Source organism: Vanessa atalanta, chromosome Z (genome assembly GCF_905147765.1).
Source record: "Vanessa atalanta chromosome Z, ilVanAtal1.2, whole genome shotgun sequence".
NCBI lineage: Eukaryota > Metazoa > Arthropoda > Insecta > Lepidoptera > Nymphalidae > Vanessa > Vanessa atalanta.
The window spans coordinates 14,435,847-14,456,292 of NC_061902.1; the positions used below are offsets into that span (position 1 = coordinate 14,435,847).

The following is a 20,446-nucleotide window of genomic DNA, read 5'->3' on the forward strand; positions in this document are numbered from 1 at the left end:
AATGTAACGTATACGTAACTTTAGTTGTATATACATACAAAGATCGATCAAATGTGTTTGCGGTCGAAATTAAAAAATGCGAAATATATTTTAAAATTTTTCCGCCAACCCGCATTGGAGCAGCGTGGTGGAATATGCTCCAAACCTTCTCCTCAAAGGGAGAGGAGGCCTTTCCCAGCAGTGGGACGTTTACGGGCTGCTAATGCCAAAAAAAAAAATATTTTAAAAAGTCAAACGCTCGCGACATAAAAAAAGTATGAAGAATTTACAATTTTATTCAATTATATTTTATATATATTATATTGATGTAATATTTATATTATATAGAAGAGTGTGACAGTATCTAGAGTATATATCAAGTCTATCAGGAGACTTATTTCATTCGATCAATAAGGCCAAGACACAAATAGAACCTACGCCAAATCTCCTATAGTGGTGTCGATTAGGTGTTAGTGTTTTGTACCACTCACTCACCACTTATTCTACCGCTAAACAGCATTACTTGGTATTGTTGTGGTCCGGTTTTAAATGGGAAAGATCTTGTGTAACTATGGGCACGAGGATTATAACATCTTAGTACTCAAGGGTGGTGGTGACTACTTACCATCATCATCGTGACTTCAGCTGGTCGGTCTATCTAATAAATAAAATAAACTAAGAGGATAACTGAGTTGGCTCGATCGCTTCCATACACGCCTAATCCCATTATGGAAATTTAAAACCTTCAGTTTAATATTTAATAGGATATTTAATAATCGCGGAAAGACAATATTTGACGAGAGTTTAATAGAACTTAAATAGAGCGGACCAATTTTTGTTAGTATAGTGTACATTATGCTGTATGTATATTTATTTCAGGGTAACATAGCCGCTCAAGGGAAACTACTATTTCAAGAGCCGCTGGTAGTTTCGGATGCAAACTGCTCCAACGACAAGGGCAAGGAGCTGCACGTGTTCCTCTTCCAGCAGTGCGTAATCTTCACCGAGGCCGTGGGCAAGAAGTCTCAATTCACAAGCCCCACGTACAACTACAAAGCTCACGTTCAGGTAACTGCGGCTTGAATACAGCAACAATGTTTGACACTCTTTAAAAATACTCTCAACGTGTTTTTATTCAAATGTTTTTTATTAATATCTACCCAATTCAAATTTATAATGCTGGGACCACTAGAATAAAATTTTCCACAGGAGTTCCTTATGGAACGTAGGAGATCAATAAAAGAGAATTTTTCAAAAATTTTCCTCTCTTAACAAGGGTAAATGTGGGATTAATGTTTTATGGAAAATCGTAATTACTGATGTTAGAATTATTAAAATTGGTATTTAGGCTAATATTAATGCGTTAAATTAATCGCCAAAAAGGATGAAAGATTATACAGGTAGGTATGTATGTATGTAGGCTCGTCTTTTTTTTAACGTTTGAAATATGAGTGTTAAAGTTGCTGTTTTGTAATAAAATACCAACGTTACAATGTTTTGCGATAGGATATACCATCGGGTAATAAATAAATGTATTATTCTAAGATTGCGTTAAACTCGTAAAATAAATCTAGGTGAACAAGATGGAGTTGGAGGAGATAGACGGCAGCAACTCATTCCTCATTCACTCGGTGGATCCGAACAAGCCGAAGCAGACGTTCATGTGCCGCGCGCCCGAGGCCCGCCGCCACCTCTGGATCTCCACGCTGTCCACCATACTGCAATCGCAGCTCATCTTCGGCGAGCGGCTGGAGAATCCTAGTGCCTTTCTCCAACGCGACGCTTCCGCGTAAGTACCCGCCCGTGGTCGCGCGCTGCCTTCATACGCTTTCGACTAACACCGTAGATGCTAGAGATAAATCTAAAAGACGTCGATAGTCTAATTGATTTCTTATCTCGCATTAAAAGCCTAATTTTGCATATATCTTAGTAACAGTGTGTTGTCATGTAATACATTTTGCTATGGAAGCTTTTAGAGGATAAGTTACTTGTTGCTATAAACAAAGAGTTTTCATTAAATAGTAATAACAATATTTTCTGTATTTCAAAACATTTACTTTATTGCATTATAGTTCGTTCTATATTCCATTTGTAATTTTCACTACATACATATTTTGTATATTTTGTGATCACTTTGTGACTGAATTCATTTATATATGTATGTTATATTTAAATTGTAAACCAGAGATTTCCCCCTATATGATACAATGTCACAAAATATACGGAATCTCAAATATGTTTCGTTTGATTTCGTACAAATTAATAATAATAAATATTTTTTGTAGCAAACAATAAGGAGTTATGCCAGACGTACATCTCGACGACAGTCGTTGAAAATATAATTATATTAAGTATTATATTGTAATCCCAAAACGAATAATTGTAAAAGTATCGCAATAAAATTACTGCCAACACGTAACTCGTAACATCAGTTTACAACTAATTAGCTTAGTTTATATTAATAACGTTATAGTTAATCGCACTAGGCTTTAAGAACTCTTTGGAATTGACTCGTAATTAGTGATAATATCTATAATATTTTGCTTACCATTGTTAATTGGAAATGGGTTAAACCGAACAACTATCTCACGTTTCACTAAATATTTAAAATTCGAAATACCGCGTGAGACTGCTCAAATACCTTTGTGAACTAACATTTCTCATGGGTAACGCCATTTTCTTTTGCCTTCTATTATCGACCAAATGACACGTGCTCGTTACTTTATGCTCATATGACACGCGCCACTGACGTGATTGACGTTTTATAAACTAGCAAGAATGGCTTACAATGATTGGTCCAGAGTTTCGGTTTATTCATTTCCAACAGCAGTGTCGATAAATTGATAGTACCGTTTCTAAGTCTATTGTATCGATAGAGGCGTACATTCGAGGCACCGTTAGATATTATAATATAGCGTCAGCACAAACATATCAATTAAAATTTATTACTTTTTACTATACATTTTTTTTATCATTTTAACCAAAAATGCCTTCACACGATGGGTACTAGGTTGTAATTGTTAAGATATTAATAATTTAAAGAATTTGATTTGATTCTGGTTGATATCGAAGTTCCGACATTGTGATGCCTGAATAGCGTTTATCGAAGTCTATATACATAGGCGTAGTTGTTCATACTCGATTTGGTTAGTGTTAAGATTAAATTAAAGAAGACTGGAATTATAATCTGGAGTGAACATTTTAAAATGTATGAGAAATGTAAGATTCGCGATAAGTGGTGATTGTAGGGTGTCGGTCACAAGTATTGTGTGAAAGATTCAGTACGAACTGTTATATACATAGACTCAAACTCACACGTCCAACGTTTATATTAACAATCGCTAATCGGCTAGACCTCATTCTCATATGTATTGACAATAGTGTATCACTTTATTCTAAGCTGTACTCATGTAGATGTATAACAATCATCAAACCGAATACAACCGTCGCTACAAATTTTTACTAGTTAACGTAGAAATATACCCGATTATTGAATATACGAACATATTGTAGTATTTGATGGCATTGTTCACCCATTAAACATTTAGTCCCGAGTAGTCCTCGAGTTGTGGTTAATTCAGTTTCGGATTTCGCATGGTTCAGAGTGTTAATTTTAAATCGAATGGGGCCAATTTAAGTTGTACACGATCGTATTTCAGTTGCGATAAATATCATAGTTTAAGGTGACAAATTTTTCGACAAAAGTACGTAGGTGTATGGTTTTTATAAATTAGAATGGTAGCGACTGAGTACACGAATGCAAGACTAGATATTGAGTACGTCCATCGCGTGTAAACTTCTTCCATATTCTGTGCTAGATCGAGCGCGATTCGGCATTGGTGTATTCGGAGAGCTATACTTAACTGCTAACACTAAAATCTGCTTTCGATGTTAATATTGTAATAAAATATCTAACTCAATATTTACTATATTTAACTATGCTATTATCCGCTATTTTCTATGGAAATAAAAATATGAAGTTTGATTTATAAAAGACTTCATTTATTTTTATGAATAATACGAAAAAAAAAAACTAACATAATGATCAGATAATAAAATAAAATAAATCGCATTTACTTGTAACATTCGAATTTATTCGGGACAGCCGTAAATCTAAGTCGTGATGTCTTCCACCTGGAAAGAAAATTGTAAAAAAAATTGGTGCAAAATTAAGGTAAATAAATATTAAGAATAAATGGACTAAATTAATCCGTATAATGATTAATATAATTATTTGCCTTCGTTTGTACGGTTTTGTAAAGTGTCAGTCATCTTGTATTGATTCAATCGTGTCTGAGTGTGTTTGTTCTTTTGATATCAGCTTTCTGAATTGTCATGTATCCATTATGTATTCCGTACTATCCGTATATTCATTAGAACCAAAGATGGCTTGTACGTTCGTACGTTTCTTATAAAATTCAAAAAATATTGTCTGAAAGAATTAATTAGATATGTAGCTTAGCGGATACTATTGCTAAATAAAATATCTTTTATGACTTGAAAATGTTTTCCATCTATATTAGTTGAAGTATAATATTTTAAATCTATAAAAATTATTGTATTTTCTAGAAAAACTTCGATTCTATGCTTAATCCTTTTATAAAATTTCTTGTATATATTACTGTTAACTAACTTATTTATGGTCATGTAAATATACTAATCCTTTATCATCACTGTACTACGTGACTATATGTTACACGAGTAACCAATAAATGTGAATAAAAACGCTTGTGATTTAATGCTTTTAGCCCCGCATGCTTATGATATTATTTTTATTACTTTTTATTTTACTGAGGCCAGCTTTAAGCCTATTAACAACGCCGATGCAACGCTACAGACATTAAAGCTATTTGCCTTCGTGAGGTGTGGTTGTTAAATCAGCGATATGCTTCTTAAAGGGACCAAGGGTGTCTTCAAATTAAATTAAATTCTTATTAGAATAACACATCAATATCAAACAGTATAACTTTCAACTATGGAAATATGTGATTATATTGAATTTAACGTTATTACTTTGTTTTGATTAACAACAATAAATTTTCTTATTGGTAATTAACTGAATTCTTGATCTATGAAATATTCCATATGCTTTGACTTTAATCAATGAATGACCGTATTTGCTTAATTTGGATATCATAAAACTGGTATAACAACCTATTCCTGAATATCCTATTCCACTAACATTAAGAGGCTTACGAAAAGAGTAAAGCGATTAGCGATAAAATGTATTTTATTAATTCGAACATTGATTTAGGTAAAAGCTGGTCTTCGATTAGCCCATTTTAGTTTTTTTATTTTTTTTATTTTAATATCCTATTCCCCTCCTATTTAGTATGGGTGAGGGGTGGTGCGGGCTCCGCAAGACAGAGAGTGTTCCGCCGTCTATGGGGGGCCGCTTAGCACCAGAACTTCGTGGTCGCACTCAGCGCCCCCACGCCAAGGCCAATACTATCAACCTGCCCTCAAGCGCCCGTGACGACCACAAGAAAGTGCCCAGTAACGCTCCGTTGACCCCTACCTCACCACAGCATCATAACGTAAGTCCTTCTATCAAAAGTGATATTATAGACTGGTAGAAAGTTGTACTTGGAAAAAGAAGGAAATGTTTATTTGCTACTTAGAGCTGAACTGACGTATATTCTAGCATATTAAGCCACTAACTTCATCGAAGTTGTTCCTAACATTCAGCTTAAAGTTAACATAATTTATAACTCGATTGGTATAAACTAAACGTAAACACGATAAAACAAATTGCACAGTATTCCAGACCTTATCCAAAATGAATAATTTAAAAAAACTCTTTATGGAACCCAGTTTTAATAACAGTAATAATAAAATAATAAATGCGTTTTGTAAGTACGCTTTTTAACATCATTGAAAAATTAAATTAATGATTACAAAACTTGAAATCTACGACTGGATGTAGTCTTACCTCATTCACTAATATTCGAACTCTACTAAAATACAGTAGAAGGCCGTCGTCAGAGACAGTAAAAAAGTGAAATGTTATTTCAGTAAAATGTTATGCACATTATCTCAACGACTAATTAAAATAATATAAGTATCGCATACATAAATATAAATGCGCACACAAATATAAACATAATTATAAAAAACGCATCCATTAACGATAATAACGTAACTCGAATATTTACAAAATTTTAACAGCACATCTGTAGATTAGTTCAGCCCGTACTTGCACTTTTGTTCATTAAAACTAACCTTTGGCGATAAAACTTCAGGCCGACCAACTGAATATACACTCACTTGTATTTTACAAAAAGTACAATGAAAAAATATGACATATTTTAGTGGCTCCTAATACATAAGTAATCAATTATTTTACACTATATTATATAAATGCCGTTATCGCCGGAGAACTTAAATAAATTAATTTATATTTAATATTGATAATAAATTTGTATGGATTTTTATTGAATGGATAGTATAAAATTTCGATGGATACATAAATGCGAAGTCTAATTACCTTTTTAAGTCAGTTTCGGGTTATCTGATATATTTGTACATATAATTACACTAGTTCACTCACCAAGCATATTTATTCAAAATTAAATCTACAATAACGATTCTAAGATCAAGGTGATAAAATCCGGCAGCAAGCACAGACTGTTAAGAGCTCATTGAATATCAATGTCCTAATCCAGAGGTCCCTACTGATAGCCCTATAGACTGATAGGGATAAGACCGAAAATGCTTACCTCAGCCTTAAAAGATATATTTTATCATCAAGACTGGGAAAAATGGCGTTGATGTCAATGGATCAATCACATGAATGGGTACATCACTCGGTAGCAACTGGGGCGGAAAGGTGGATAGACGATCTTGTGAAGATCACGGGAAGCGTTATATAGACGGCGCAAGACTGGAAATCGTGGCGATCCTTCGGGGAGACTTTTATCCAGCAGCGTTTGCCTTACTGCTGGTATGATGATGATGACAATTATGACTCACTATTCGTACCTGAAAGCAGCAGTAAAGGCGGTAGATCAATTGCCGAGCCGTAAGTCCCACCTGGAGTTTGAACTGAAACCCTTTCAATTGTTGACAAGTGAACAGTTATTATTTCCCTAGGTTACAATAATGCACAATCAAGTAAACCGAAACTTTCCCACCGATATACAATAAAACTTTTCATTTTACTAATTACGACTTTCAGACGCATGCATGTTTTAGCAGGCTTTTTAAATAATAAGATAATAGGAAAAAAAATCTAACAAACTGGTTGACAAAGAAAACCGAAAATAATAAATCTTTGGAAAATAATAATTTATTACTTATTGATTGGGCACCAAATATAAAGAAATATTAAGTTTTTAATTATGAGCGCAAGATAAAATTACATGAAAAATTAATTACATTTTACAAAATTTGCGGTGGCTTTCATTGTATTAGAATCGTGATGATCATCTCATTTAGGAGACTACGAATCTGATGATGCGTAAAGGTGAGGTAATATCTGTAATTAGATCTTTGGTAGCGCACACGTAGTAAATTCGGCGTCAAATGAAAGAATTTATCGAATACAAAAATATTTTAGTACCTACATTTCAATATTATGAATAGTTGCGGCGGGCTGGGGAAGTCGGGACAGAATACGCTACTATTTATAATTTTAGTTATCCATTTCTCAGCTTTACATCTATCTAGTAATGGAACTTTCGCTTGACATCTATTGTCGCGTATGCATGGACTGCTTCTATATATATTTTTTCAAAATTGTTTCCATAAATGTAATTAACTATCTAATTCATTTCAAAAATTATAATTTTCTTTTTACTTTCGCATGTTTTCTTATTTTAACGCTTGTATGTATTTCTTTTGTTATAGGTATGATTTACACGAGAATGCATTTTAACATAGACTGTGATAAATGGGGCAAATTGACTTACTCAAGACTGTGATTTTGTGCTATGTGATACGTCATTGACTTGAAATTATTTATTATTTTAATTGTAAATAGAAATAGGTATTTTATTATTTTCATAAATTATTAGTGACCTGATGACAACGCAGAATAAGCCGGGTGAGCTTGCATGATTCGCTTTTTTATTTGTTCGTGTGTAATATTGTAATTATATAAATTTTGTACGTTTGTGCGGCAGGGGTTGTCGAAGCGCGCCTGGGGTCTGAAACTACGGCGTGGTGGGAGCGGGGGCGGTACAAGCGAGCCCAGTGAGGGCGTCGTGACCGAGCTTCGTGCGCCTGAGCTCGCGGAGCCCGTCGTCGATGTGGCGATCGCAGCCGGCGCCTCCGCCACACTGGCGTGCCGCGCTCTTGCCACGAGGGCAACCGCCTCTTGGAGGAAAACGGCGCCAGAGACACATGCCTTGCGCAACGGTGGACGCTTTGCTATCAGTTTCGGTACAGACGGCCTGGCCACACTCACGATCCACGCTTGTCGCGCTTCCGATGCTGGAGTCTACTGCTGTCTTATCAGCAATGAACTCGGTGGTGTTCAGAGCTCTGCGCGTTTAACGGTGGGATCGGGTGGGGTACCAGGTGTTCCTGCAGTGAGAGCGCATCCGGGAGGTGGACTCGTGATACAGTGGGATGAGTCTGAACCTGTCCATCTAGAATATTGTCGTGTCGGTGAAGGAGAATGGCGACGAGCGACGGAAACACCGGCATCAGCGAATACATTAGCGTTAGAAGAGCTCCCAGCGGGACAGTACAGTTTTCGAGTTGTAAGCGCTCGCAGCGGAGCAGTTGGAGCGGCTTCCGGGCCGGCGACTTGCGGCGGCGGCGGTAGCTGGCAACGCGAACAGTTTGCCCGTCGCTACACTCTCGAGGAAGAGATTGGGCGCGGTAGAACTGCGCGCGTTCTTACTGCTCGTGACACTGGAACCGGTCAGCGGGTTGCACTAAAACAGGTTACTAAATATTCGGCTTACTTGATGACAGTAATGTTAATATAATTTTACGAAATTAAGGCTTTTTATACATTATCTTACGAACTGAGTAATAAACAAACGCCATAAAAACTATGCTAAAATAAGTGTACAAAAACATTTTCTATATGACTGTAAAAGACTCAAGTTAAAAAAACATATACACACGATTTGATTGATCTCTGACAGGACAATAATAGAACTCATGTTATGAAACCATACGCATATCAAATGTGTATTCATGTGTGTATTTTCTGACGACTTATTATAGCGCACATAGATAGAACATTAACATAAACATAGATATAACAACTTCCCTAGTAAAGTTCATGTTGAAAGTTTCATTTAGTAAATTATTTTTCTATAATATCAGGTGGTGAGCGGTCGCGGCGCCGACGCAGTTCGAGAATACCGCATCCTATCGAGCGGTGCCCACGGATCGGTAGTCCGTGCCTTGGCGCTGTTTGCAGAGGTACCACGTGCGGGAGCCCACACATTGGTGCTAGAATTGGTCGCTGGCGGCCCTCTACTAGACTGGGCGGCGGCCTCGCCAGAACTATACACGGAACGTACAGTCGCTACGCACACAAGACACTTGCTCTCTGCTCTAGACTGGCTCCACTCCAACAACGTAGCACATCTCGACGTTCGGGTACTGAGTATTACTTTGTAGTTAATTGACGTTTTCTAGTTTATTAGCATCTTATTATATAACATTAACATATTTTATTTTCTCCCCCCAGCCGGAAAACATTCTGGTAGAGTTAGGTGGAGCTCAACCACAAGTGAAATTAGTCGATTTGGGTTCGGCGATCGAATTAGACGAGAGCGCTGGAAGTTCCGCCGGGGCCATGGAGAGTACGACTGTGCTACCCCCCGCCCCCGCCCAGCTCGAGTTTGCACCACCTGAGTGTGTGTTAGGTCGCCCGGCCGCTCCAGCTTGGGATGCGTGGGCCGCTGGCGTCTTTCTTTACGTATTTTTAACCGGGGTTGGTTTCATTTTAGACAAATTCAAATATCAATAAATATGGGAACACTGTACTTTCGTTCATATATCATTAATATATTATTTGCAATATATAAAATATTATTATAATAAAAGGCTCTAAAAATCTTAAAGAACTATTAGATTATTAATAAAACAGCATGCAACGAAATACTGAGCAATTTGTTTGTAATCAATATAAAAATATTTCAGTTGTCACCATTTTTGGATGAGTCAATAGAAGAAACAACGGCGAACATCATAAAGTGTGACTATTGCTTCCCGCCGGAGCACTGGTCGGGTGTAGACGAACGTGCGCAGGCGCTCATTCGCCGCCTACTGGAGCCGGCGCCTAGTCGCCGCCTTGTTCTTCGTGACGCTCTCCGTGACTCTTGGTTTGAAGAGGTACGAAACGAACTCAGTACATTATAAGAGTTCTAAAAGAAAATATCAAAGTTGCCTATTCACTGTTAAACATTATATACAACAACAAGCTAATTCCGGTTTAAATTGTTTATGTGATTAACACTTTAATAGACACTTATGGCAGTGTAAAACCCTCGCCTCTAAACTAGCTTTATACCAAAGTATATACTAATAAATTAAAATTTTCTTAAATCATTTTGAATTGCAATGGTATAAGCAATAAAAAGGAATATTTATTTGACAGGCCGGGAACACAGTGCTTTCGGCGTCGCAACTCAAAACGTTCCTGGAGAGGCGGCGGCCTTCGGGCCTCGGCAATGCGCTGCACTCCCTCCGCTCGCCCAACGACACCTGACGAGTGCGCGCTCACTACCGGCCGCTCGCGTCCGCCAGTCAGTGCGAGACCGCGTGCGACGCAATATTAGACGACTCGATAAAGAAGACGCCATGGAGACTCCGTTCGTCGAATGCCAAGAATCAAGTGGATAACTACTCGTCTCCTTACAACTTCTATAAATTATCTTATAACATTTTAATTTATATGGTTTTTATAAAAATTTTAGTCGTAAATGCAGTGATAAAGCAAGCCACATGCTATGGTGTCGTTTTTGAACAAGCTAATTGTTGTAAATAATTCCTTGAGTTCTCATAAAAAAATATAATTATTTAATGAGATCAAAACAGTGCTCGGTAATATCTTGTATTGCAAATTATCTTGTGAACTACGTTCGTCGTGAGGTTAAGCTTTAGTTTTTATTAGCGTTCGTATTATAGTCATTGTGCCCACCTATCCATTACATTGATGTTTATAATACTTCGAACATTGCGACTTGTCTCACAGTCAGACAATATTTTAGTAAATTGTCGCTTTTTAAAATAATTGAGAAATTTATCGTACATTTGACCTATTTATATAAACTTTCCTTAAAGATTGGTTCGTCTAAAGTGATATAGAAAAAAATTATGTATTAACTGGTTAGATAGTTGGGAGTTAATTCAGACGAATGTCAATCAATGCTCTTAATCGCATTTCATAAAACTGCTAAATCGAATACTTCTTAGTTCACTAAGAGCTTTAAAGTATTAATTAAATGTACAATAAGTTTCTCATTCCAATAATAACTTCGAATTTGAATGTGATTTAACTAGTTTATGGTATTCCTACACTCGATACACGAAGTGTAAGTAAATCAAGTGAAAGTATATTCATGTAATACTCTTCTTCCTCGATTGTTCGCTCAAGTTTGTGATTCATTCGGAAAACATGTTATGAAAATTCGAAATCGATTCGTTGTATTTGAAGTCGCTGATTTTGAAATGAATACGTACTTCAATGACGATTGTAAGCAAAGTGTCTGTGATTTTTGCCTAAAATAATATTTCAAGCTTATTCCTATTTTAAAATATGTATTTTACGTTTAAACTACTATTGAACTGTATATATCACTAAGTTTTAGCAAACGTCTAGTTTTATATTAATTTGTGACCAAATTGCAAAAATTAGATTTAAGGAACATGTAACGTGAAATCTTGATATAAGTTACTATGACATAACTAGTTGATAGAGTAATGTAACCAGTTGAGTCACAGCTTGGCGCTCCGCCTCACGCTGCATGCGGCGAGTCACGTTTTCAGTTTCACACTTAGTTTATATTTAGTTTAATAGAACAATAGACCCCTACAATACTTTTAATAGAATACTCGGCTTTTGTCACAATTTTCCATTATTAAAATTAATATACTATTATTAGTACCATAATTTCAACAGAGCTTCAGTTTTCTATTTTTTTAAATACATATTAACTGAAAAAAGCAATACGATTACAGTTAAAAATATAATAACAATCTCTATAATCACTTTAGTATAATTTTTATTAAGCTAAGATGGAAATATTCACAACCAATATTGTGACTGCAATAATTTTGCAGGACTAATATTTAAGCTTTAAAACGTTATAAGAATATAAAAGTAATCGCAATAAAGCCTAATTTTAACATTGTATTAACTGTACGTTACCCGATAGGATACACGCGTTATTCATAAATTGATTCGATTGAAATTGTATGTACGGCGAAGTAACCTCGAACGCGGCGTGTAATAGTTTTATATGGTAAAAATATAATCAAACTTTAAACGCTATAACTTGTTGCTTTTTAAAGTAATGTATCATTTATAAACATGTAAATCGTTAGACTTGTTTCCACTGTGGTTTCTAAGAGCACCTCCGTATTTTCCTGAAAAGTGTGACTCGTTATAATGAAGGCATTGTTTCAAACGATTATTGAGCAATCATCGTGCGAGAGATGCTTTTAGAAAAGTTCGGTCTTTGGCCGCCGCGCGCGCCGGGGCCCTACTACCGCTGTTCCGCTGTCGAGGCTTCGCTCATCGCTCAGCAACCGCTGCCGTCTGCTAGTGACACGTCTACTATAGGATTGTATTAGAACTGATATAACTCTGAATATTATACTTTAATAAATTTCAATATATAGTTTTGTGAAATTTATAGTTTTATTTATTAAAGCAATATATGTTTCCCATTTTTATGCAATATTTATTAACATTATAAATGCTAGTCTTTGTTATGGGCTTATGGTCCGGAGACTGAAAATAGCCTACCTTATTAGTTTCATCTTTAAAAATGGACGGTTCGTGTGTGATGACTAAGTGACTATAACTAGGCCTGAATAAAATCTGGTTGAAATGAAAAGGCCCAGTAATTTTCGGCCTGAAATGTATGGTTATAATGTGATTTTAACTTAACCCATTCACAATAACATCATGGAAAATTGGGAGAGTTTTCGAGTTACCAAATCTTTTTCTATTTATAAAACAATGTTAGATTTTCATTTCACTTCAATATTGCATTTCTGAAAAACAAAAGAATACGATGGGAGATTCTTCGACTACGAATACATTTTTTTATCGAAAAACTACGTATACTATATAATTTTATTTGCCCAAATGCCTAGAACGTCAAAATGAATATTGCGATATTGTTAATTAAAAAAAAAAACATAATTAGCATCCAATTACCTAGACAACTTGTATTACACTCCCTTTTTGGCTAATCGTGTCTGAAACCTATACCACATACTACAAAGATGGTTAAGCATATTTAATATGCATCAGCGTGGATTACTTCTACAAATATTAAATCCCAAGGATGTCATCATATCATTCGAGACAGTTATTTGGTTAGTAGTCTCTGTGTAACGAAAGTATACATACAATTGAAACCCCTTTTTTAATGGCATTTAACAATAGCGAATTGAAACAACCAATAATTACAGATAACATTAATTTAGAGTATTATGCCATTCCATTTATTAATGATGATTTACAAAAGACGACGACGTGGAATGGTGCCAAAACCGACCATACCCTCTCCCCCCAAAAAATAATTTTAAGAGACTAGGGATGCGTCACCCTTTGTCCATGACTTAATCTTGATCTGTACCGTAAAATATTTAATAATGGCTACTATTCAGTTTATAATAAATTATTTCTATATTTTATCGAATGAATTAAACTATTCCAACATATTAACAATACTTATTATGAAAAACTAATATTGTGTACATTATGACTCCAAATTATAATTACAAAGAAAAAAGACAAATTACAATTATAGTCTGTAATAGCTCTGACATCTATCTAGCTTTTTAACGCTAATAGAAAAATATTTACAACATCGATTTAGCTCACGCCAGAAAAAGAAAGAAAAAATACACCAATTTAAACAGGTTAACCATGAAATAGTGCCGGTAAAGAAACATATTCTAAAATGTTTGTTTACGAGTTTATGGCTGGTATTGTGGATCACATAACAGGCGGTAATTTTTTAGTATAAACTGTCAAATATTTTTAAAATAAATGACTTCAATTGATTCAAGTAAACATTTCAGGAGAGGAAACGGAGTATTATGATCCACATGAGAACCGTAAAGTAGAGAAGCCCACGTCGTCAGTATCTTCTTTATAAACCTATTACTATATCCATTTACTACGACTTTCACTAACTTACCATTATCAATTTTCAAAGTTTCAACCGACTTATAAAACGTCATAATATATAGCATAGTTAGCGAATATATAAGATCTATAGCAAAGATCTTATATATTCGCTAACGATGTTTATTTGTCGTCATTCAATGTACTTTGTAATACAAATACAGATACTAATATTTAATAATGTATACACTTCAAACAAAATTCTAATAAACATTTCTAACAATAAGAGAGTATTTAAGATACTTTAACGTTTATGGTCTTTTGACAGCTATGCAGACACTATGATGCACTTACTGAAGGGAAGTATAGGTGCGGGCGTCTTAGCGATGGCAGACGCCGTTGCTAGAGTAGGAATCATAGGCAGCATATTTGGTATTCTTCTAATTGGTTCTTTCGCAACATATTGTGTACAACTACTTGTGAGTGTATATTAAAAGGCATTCCGTTCCTTATTTAAAATAAATAGTAATCGATTAAGCGTAGTTTTTTAAATATTTGTTCAGATTGCAGCGCAATATAGACTCTGCAAAAAGTGGCGGCGTGGTTATATGGCCTATCCAAAATCGATGTTTCTAGCACTGAAAGATGGCCCACCTTGCATGCGCTGGGCAGCAAAATCTCTTTATTATTTCGTGGATACAGTGCTTGTTTTATGGCAGCTTGGTATTTGTTGCATTTACTGCGTATTTGTTGCGGAAAATATAAAACAGGTATCAAATAAATATTTATTACTATAATCCGTAGACAGCCATTAGACAAAACTGGTCAACTACAAGAATAATTTTTAGATAAACACATTTATGTTACACAGTTACATTTATGTGCCTCGCCTAGTAAGCGAATAGAGTGCAAATTATTTTGCGCAGACCCTTGTTCTCTATAATATACCATGCTCAGTTTGTAACTCTCCGTTGGGAATGGGAAATTTAATAAAATCCTTAATATTAAAACGATTCTTACAGGTTTGTGATTATTATGGACAAGAAATGTCATTACGATATCACCTCTGCTTTTTAATAGTACCTCTAACGATCATGGGTCTCGTCAAAGATTTGAAGTTACTTACACCCTTCTCGTCTATTTCAAACGTAGTTACAGCATTTGGGTTTATTCTTGTGTTCTTCTACCTTATTGAAGATGACGTTACAATTGAAGAGGAAAAACTTCAACTTAAAGCTTATAAAGAAATTCCATTTTTTATCGGAACTACATTATTTGCACTCGAAGCAGTCGGAGTTGTAAGTTTTCCTAAATTTTCAAGTTTAATGGAACTTGAGTAACATATGATAAGATACATTTCTATGTCATTATGTTTGTGTTTAGGTGTTGGCATTAGAGTATAACATGGAAAACCCAAAACGGTTTGTGGGATTATTTGGCCTATTTAACATCGGCATGGCCATCATAATGTCGCTTTACTTACTAATGGGAATTTTTGGATACCTGAAGTACGGTGATGACATAAAGGCATCGATTACGCTGAATTTACCTCATAATGAAAAGTAAGGATTTTATACATATATTAATTCACTTTGAAAATTATTAGAATTTAATAAATTATAATTATATTTTGCAGAAAGGCACAAGTCGCGAAGATTATATTTGCAATATCAATATTTCTAACATTTCCACTACAGAATTTTGTAGCCTACAATATTCTCTGGAGAAAGATTAAAAAAGCGTTAGGACACCAGAAGCACATATATTGTGTCGATTATATGCTGCGTATAGTACTTGTTATTTTACCATGTAAGATCGATTATATTTACAAAAGTCTAGATAATTATATTTCGTAAATTTATATTTGTACCAAATAGTGAAAATATTTAAGATTTTAAGGCGCGCTTATTAACTCGTACGCAGGGTCGGTAGCCGTAGCAGTACCTAAGCTTGGACCCTTTATCGCATTGTTTGGCGCGCTCTGTCTCACACTATTGGCAATGGTGTTTCCTGGTTTGATGGATGCGTGTGTGTGGTACCCCATAGGCTATGGATTATGTCGCTATCGTTTGGTGCGTGACATATTTATCGTAATAATAGGGCTCACGTGCCTTTTCTCGGGGTGCTACACTAGTCTACTCGAGATAGCAGCTGTTCATGATGAAGAATAATTGTTTTCATTATAATTAGTCTGTAATAAATGAATGTCGTAAAACTAAAATAGTTTTAATTTTGCTTCGTAAACATCAACTACCGAAATACCCCGAATAACCTTCTTACTAAAAAGTTATATACTTAGATGTCCCGAGAATGAGCCATTTTTTGGGAACCATAGTCAAAGTCAATATAAAAATAATTCTATTTAATTTTATAATTTTATTTTTTACCTCGAAAGCTGCTGCAAATCAATTGGAATTAATTATTCCTTCTAATCTACTTATTGTTAAATTTATATTTATGATTGTAAAATTAGCTGTATGGTGAGGTTTTATATTCGAAATAATTAATAAAACGAGTTAACCATCATTTGCACATGCTTTCAAATTAGAATATTAAAAAAGATGATACAAAGAGGTTATATTTTTTTCTGTAGGGACTTTATATTCTTTTGACATTATCAATGTCATTATTATAATTACCACCTAATATGTACTTTTCAAGATTTTGCTTTTAAATACTAAAACGTTTTATTAAACGACAATATTTAGAATTTTTTTATACTTATTATTAATCGTTCAAATTATGAAAAAATTTAGGCTCTGCCCAGTTAAGGTCAGTAAAAAAATACATATATTATTAATTTAGATTTATAAAGGCAAACATTTTAGGACCGATATCTACCTAGTAACCTATTTGTAATATTTTAACGACTTTTATACGTTTGGGTTACGTTTGGTTAGATACCTATATTCATAGTTCATTATGAACTATATATAGCTATAATATAATATAGATATAATACTCTATAGATAGCTATAAGTCAGAGAAGTTAGTAAAGCTAGTTAGCGAGTTTAGTTATATTTATTATTAGTAGTAAAATTACCTTAACGTTAAATCTACTAACAAGTCGACAGTCGTCTATTCATCACAATCGAATTGAAACGTAATCGCTGCAGTTCAGCCATTTTCCTGTTCAATTATAACAACGATCCAATTGCGGTTCGGTCAAAGTGCGGTGGATCGCAATATAATCGGGATCATATCGTATCATATATAGTTTATATAAGTAGAATTGGCCCTCAGTCACAATTCAATTGATGTTTATTTTTGAGAGCAATATTCAAAATTGGATCAGCTAGCCGGTCCATTTAAGAACACGGCAGTATTGAAGTGACTAAGATTATTTGTTTTAAATGAATTGCATTTTTGTGCCGTATATACATATTTTTAATTCATAGTCATAATAATAATATTTTTCTTACTCTTAAAAAACACATTCATAACTTCCGATTTTATTACGCCAGGGAAGCACCTACAGAGTAACGAAGTGAAACCGTTGAAGTAAAGTTGATAGAAGCCAGCATGTCTGTTTCAGTGTACACGAATATGGGACAGTTCAGTTGTCATAGCATGCCGAACCACGAGAGCCGTATGTCCAAACATATAAATATTATCTTCTTCTATTAGTACCTATTAGGAGTACAACTTGTAACTAATAACAATAAATTGAATGGTTTGTTAATTAGCTACCTCTTAAGATTTATTTGTGTAATTTCATAAATTTCTCTGTTTAGATAGCCAGTCAACTTCACTGCGCTCTCGTTCAGCTCCTATTCGGTAATTATTTTATGTTTTGTATGACAGATTACAGTAATAATTTATTTTTAATTTTAGCAAATGTAAAAAATCCTGCCTTTAATGCTATTGTACAACAGGTACAGTTTTTCTCAGTCAAAGAAATTACTTAAAAGTTAATATTATTTATATTGCGAAGACTAGGTATATACTGTGATCGGGAAGTTTTGCTGAAAATAAAATTAATTTTCCGTGCATTTCTTCTTTGTTGTATCAGTTTTATATTTTAATGCTTTAATCTACTTATATAATATAACGCAGAATACACTGAATCGTGAACTCATTATCTCAGTTTTATAATTAAGTGGTATCTAAGTATAGTAGGTACCTATAGCTACTAATCTCACTGTCAACAATTACTTTGATAATTTAAAAGATAATAGCGATTGTTAATTTACGAATATATATATATTTATATATAGTATGTTTTATTTTACGTACTGTATGCATAAAAATATATAATATTATTTGTTATAGTTTATATAATATCTATTAATTGGCGCAAAAATAATGTTTGTTTGTTTTTAGTTAATGATACAGGTAGGTGGAAGGGCAAATGCCCCCCCTGATGGTAAGTGGTGACCACTGTTGTTATATCCGTTGTGTCTATAGTTGTACTGGTTCACTCATATTACAAACCGGAACATAACAACACTACCTACACAAAGCGCTACCACCGAGTGTATATAATATATATGCATTTTATGTTATGATATAAAACGTAAAATAAAGTAAAGTAACAACCTCAAAACGTGTCAAAGCTAGCCATTAACATCCTTACCTTTTTGAGGAAAAGGTGAAGGAGGAAGGAACTAATCAAATACAATGAGATTGCGACATAGACATTTTTATTACTTTTTAATAACAAACATAAATATGTGATATTATATATTATTTTATTTTAGGACCAGCAGTAATATTCCTGGCTTTTGCAATAAGATTGCGTACTATTCCGTATACCCGCCATCCGCGCCGCTGTATCTTCTATCAATATCTAGCTTATCACATGAAGATAGTGGTTTTGAACAGCAATCAAAAGTTAGTATGGCTATACTGTTTTTAACCGGTACAGAAAAAAACGGTATATAATATGTACTTTTCATATAATTAGTTATGATTTTAATAAAACATATTTTATTTACTTTAAGCCGTTGTCGATTTCAAATCCCATTCTTACATCTACTTATATCACCTACTACGACATATTTATAATATATTTTATTTATTTATAATGATACAGCAGATAATGAATGACGAAGCCAAAAGAATAGCTCAACAAGTGTTACAATTGGTTCTAAAGTCGGTTGTTCGTAAAGCTGTGGCCCACACGTCTGCTAAAACCGTCTCCGTCGGGTCCTCCGTCCATGTCCTGAGCCAAAGCATTGCTATACAAACCAGTCATAAAGCTGCCACGGACAGGTCTGTATTGTAGCTGGAAACTCTTTTTAAAATTTTAATTTTATTATAATACAAATATATTCATTAAATTAAATAATATTTTAAGTAAAATAATACAAATATATTGACAGACGCGTGAATAAGGAGGGCCTCAGTTCCAGTTCTAGTGGTATACTAAAATTGTTAATTAATAATAATTAATTATGTTCTTATATTTAATTCATGATAATTATACTCGTAGCTGAAAGTTGTATGGAGCGTGAAGAGAAATGGGTTAAAGATTTACGTATGCTTCGCGACTCGCATGTTCGGCTCGTCCTGCGTCAACTTCGACAACTGCAAGACATCGAACGGCTCAGTCGTGATTTTACTACCAAAAACTTAACTCAACACGTTCCATCTTCACGCCAACTAGATCTAGGAACCATAGAAACAAGGATTTGATTCTGGAGATCAACAATACTTTGGGTGTACGGTGTGTCTACTTAAAAAATCAGTCAAATAAATTTAACAAGTACGAATAAAGTGTCATTTTTGCTAAAAAAATATAAATAAATAATAAATTTTTGCTGTATGTATTTTATTGGTTATTATTGATAAAATATGCAGTTATTATAAATAAATAATTAAAATATTTCAAACACACTAAATTGAATTAAGCATTATTAAGTTGTATGTATGGTTCTCCCCATACATACATAATGACGTCATATTGACATTTTCGGGGTGGTGGACACTCCATACGCAACATGAATTTTGTCGGACAAAAAGACCACAATTTTTAACTTAATTTTATTAAAAAAATTAAAAAAATCACATGGTATATGTGGAGAGTCATAATGACGTCGTATCGAAAATTCCAGGAATCGAGCATTCGAAATCGCAGCAGGGCTGAAACTTTTCGCATTAGAAAAGTTTTGTCAGACTCATTGCAAATAAGGCATTCACAAAATTTTACATTTGTACGTGTCAAAACAATTTAAGGTCCTTGTACTGGGGACT

The 20,446-nt window shown here is 34.3% G+C and overlaps 3 protein-coding genes across 8 annotated transcripts in view; all 3 read left to right on the top strand.

Annotated features, from left to right (window-relative positions):
• LOC125075988 (triple functional domain protein) overlaps window positions 1–12,799 on the top strand; it is a 78,990-nt gene extending 66,191 nt beyond the window's left edge. For 2 of the 3 annotated variants that reach the window (XM_047687902.1, XM_047687903.1), the window contains 8 exons: window positions 859–1,047; window positions 1,554–1,768; window positions 5,312–5,516; window positions 8,103–8,870; window positions 9,262–9,540; window positions 9,632–9,877; window positions 10,087–10,278; window positions 10,544–12,799. In XM_047687902.1, coding sequence (XP_047543858.1) covers window positions 859–1,047; window positions 1,554–1,768; window positions 5,312–5,516; window positions 8,103–8,870; window positions 9,262–9,540; window positions 9,632–9,877; window positions 10,087–10,278; window positions 10,544–10,654 — 2,205 coding nt within the window. In that variant the 3' untranslated portion in view covers window positions 10,655–12,799. Of the gene's footprint in view, window positions 1–858; window positions 1,048–1,553; window positions 1,769–5,311; window positions 5,517–7,827; window positions 8,024–8,102; window positions 8,871–9,261; window positions 9,541–9,631; window positions 9,878–10,086; window positions 10,279–10,543 lie in introns of those variants that run through there. The other variant, XR_007120268.1, reaches the window with a different exon arrangement.
• Window positions 12,800–14,055: 1,256 nt separating this feature from the next.
• On the top strand, window positions 14,056–16,422 carry LOC125075734 (proton-coupled amino acid transporter-like protein CG1139). Its single transcript, XM_047687434.1, has 8 exons — window positions 14,056–14,133; window positions 14,206–14,263; window positions 14,580–14,730; window positions 14,815–15,021; window positions 15,274–15,549; window positions 15,635–15,813; window positions 15,888–16,060; window positions 16,175–16,422. Exons 1-8 carry the CDS (start codon window positions 14,085–14,087, stop codon window positions 16,420–16,422), a joined length of 1,341 nt encoding a protein of 446 aa, XP_047543390.1. The 5' UTR covers window positions 14,056–14,084.
• Window positions 16,423–16,910: 488 nt separating this feature from the next.
• On the top strand, window positions 16,911–19,952 carry LOC125076066. 4 transcript variants are annotated; one of them, XM_047688007.1, is made up of 7 exons: window positions 16,911–17,023; window positions 17,716–17,840; window positions 17,986–18,028; window positions 18,952–19,084; window positions 19,287–19,465; window positions 19,576–19,613; window positions 19,686–19,952. In XM_047688007.1, the coding sequence occupies exons 2-7, from the start codon at window positions 17,774–17,776 to the stop codon at window positions 19,886–19,888; spliced, it is 663 nt and encodes a 220-aa protein (XP_047543963.1). In that variant the 5' UTR covers window positions 16,911–17,023; window positions 17,716–17,773; the 3' UTR covers window positions 19,889–19,952. The 4 variants fall into 4 exon arrangements, with proteins under 4 accessions (XP_047543963.1, XP_047543962.1, XP_047543964.1 ...); XM_047688006.1 differs by lacking the exon at window positions 16,911–17,023 and having other exon boundaries at window positions 17,689–17,840; XM_047688008.1 differs by lacking the exon at window positions 16,911–17,023 and having other exon boundaries at window positions 17,689–17,840; window positions 19,290–19,465.
• The last annotated feature ends 494 nt before the right edge of the window (window positions 19,953–20,446 follow it).

Excerpts from the sequence above, each read along its gene's own strand:
- LOC125075734 (XM_047687434.1), top strand. The coding sequence starts at position 14,085 with ATGTTTGTTTACGAGTTTATGGCTGGTATTGTGGATCACATAACAGGC. Across the intron at positions 14,134-14,205 it reads TGTGGATCACATAACAGGCG|GAGAGGAAACGGAGTATTAT; the intron begins GTAATTTTTTAG and ends TAAACATTTCAG. Across the intron at positions 14,264-14,579 it reads AAAGTAGAGAAGCCCACGTC|CTATGCAGACACTATGATGC; the intron begins GTCAGTATCTTC and ends GTCTTTTGACAG.
- LOC125076066 (XM_047688007.1), top strand. The coding sequence starts at position 17,774 with ATGTCTGTTTCAGTGTACACGAATATGGGACAGTTCAGTTGTCATAGC. Across the intron at positions 19,085-19,286 it reads GTTTTGAACAGCAATCAAAA|CAGATAATGAATGACGAAGC; the intron begins GTTAGTATGGCT and ends ATAATGATACAG. Across the intron at positions 19,466-19,575 it reads CATAAAGCTGCCACGGACAG|ACGCGTGAATAAGGAGGGCC; the intron begins GTCTGTATTGTA and ends ATATATTGACAG.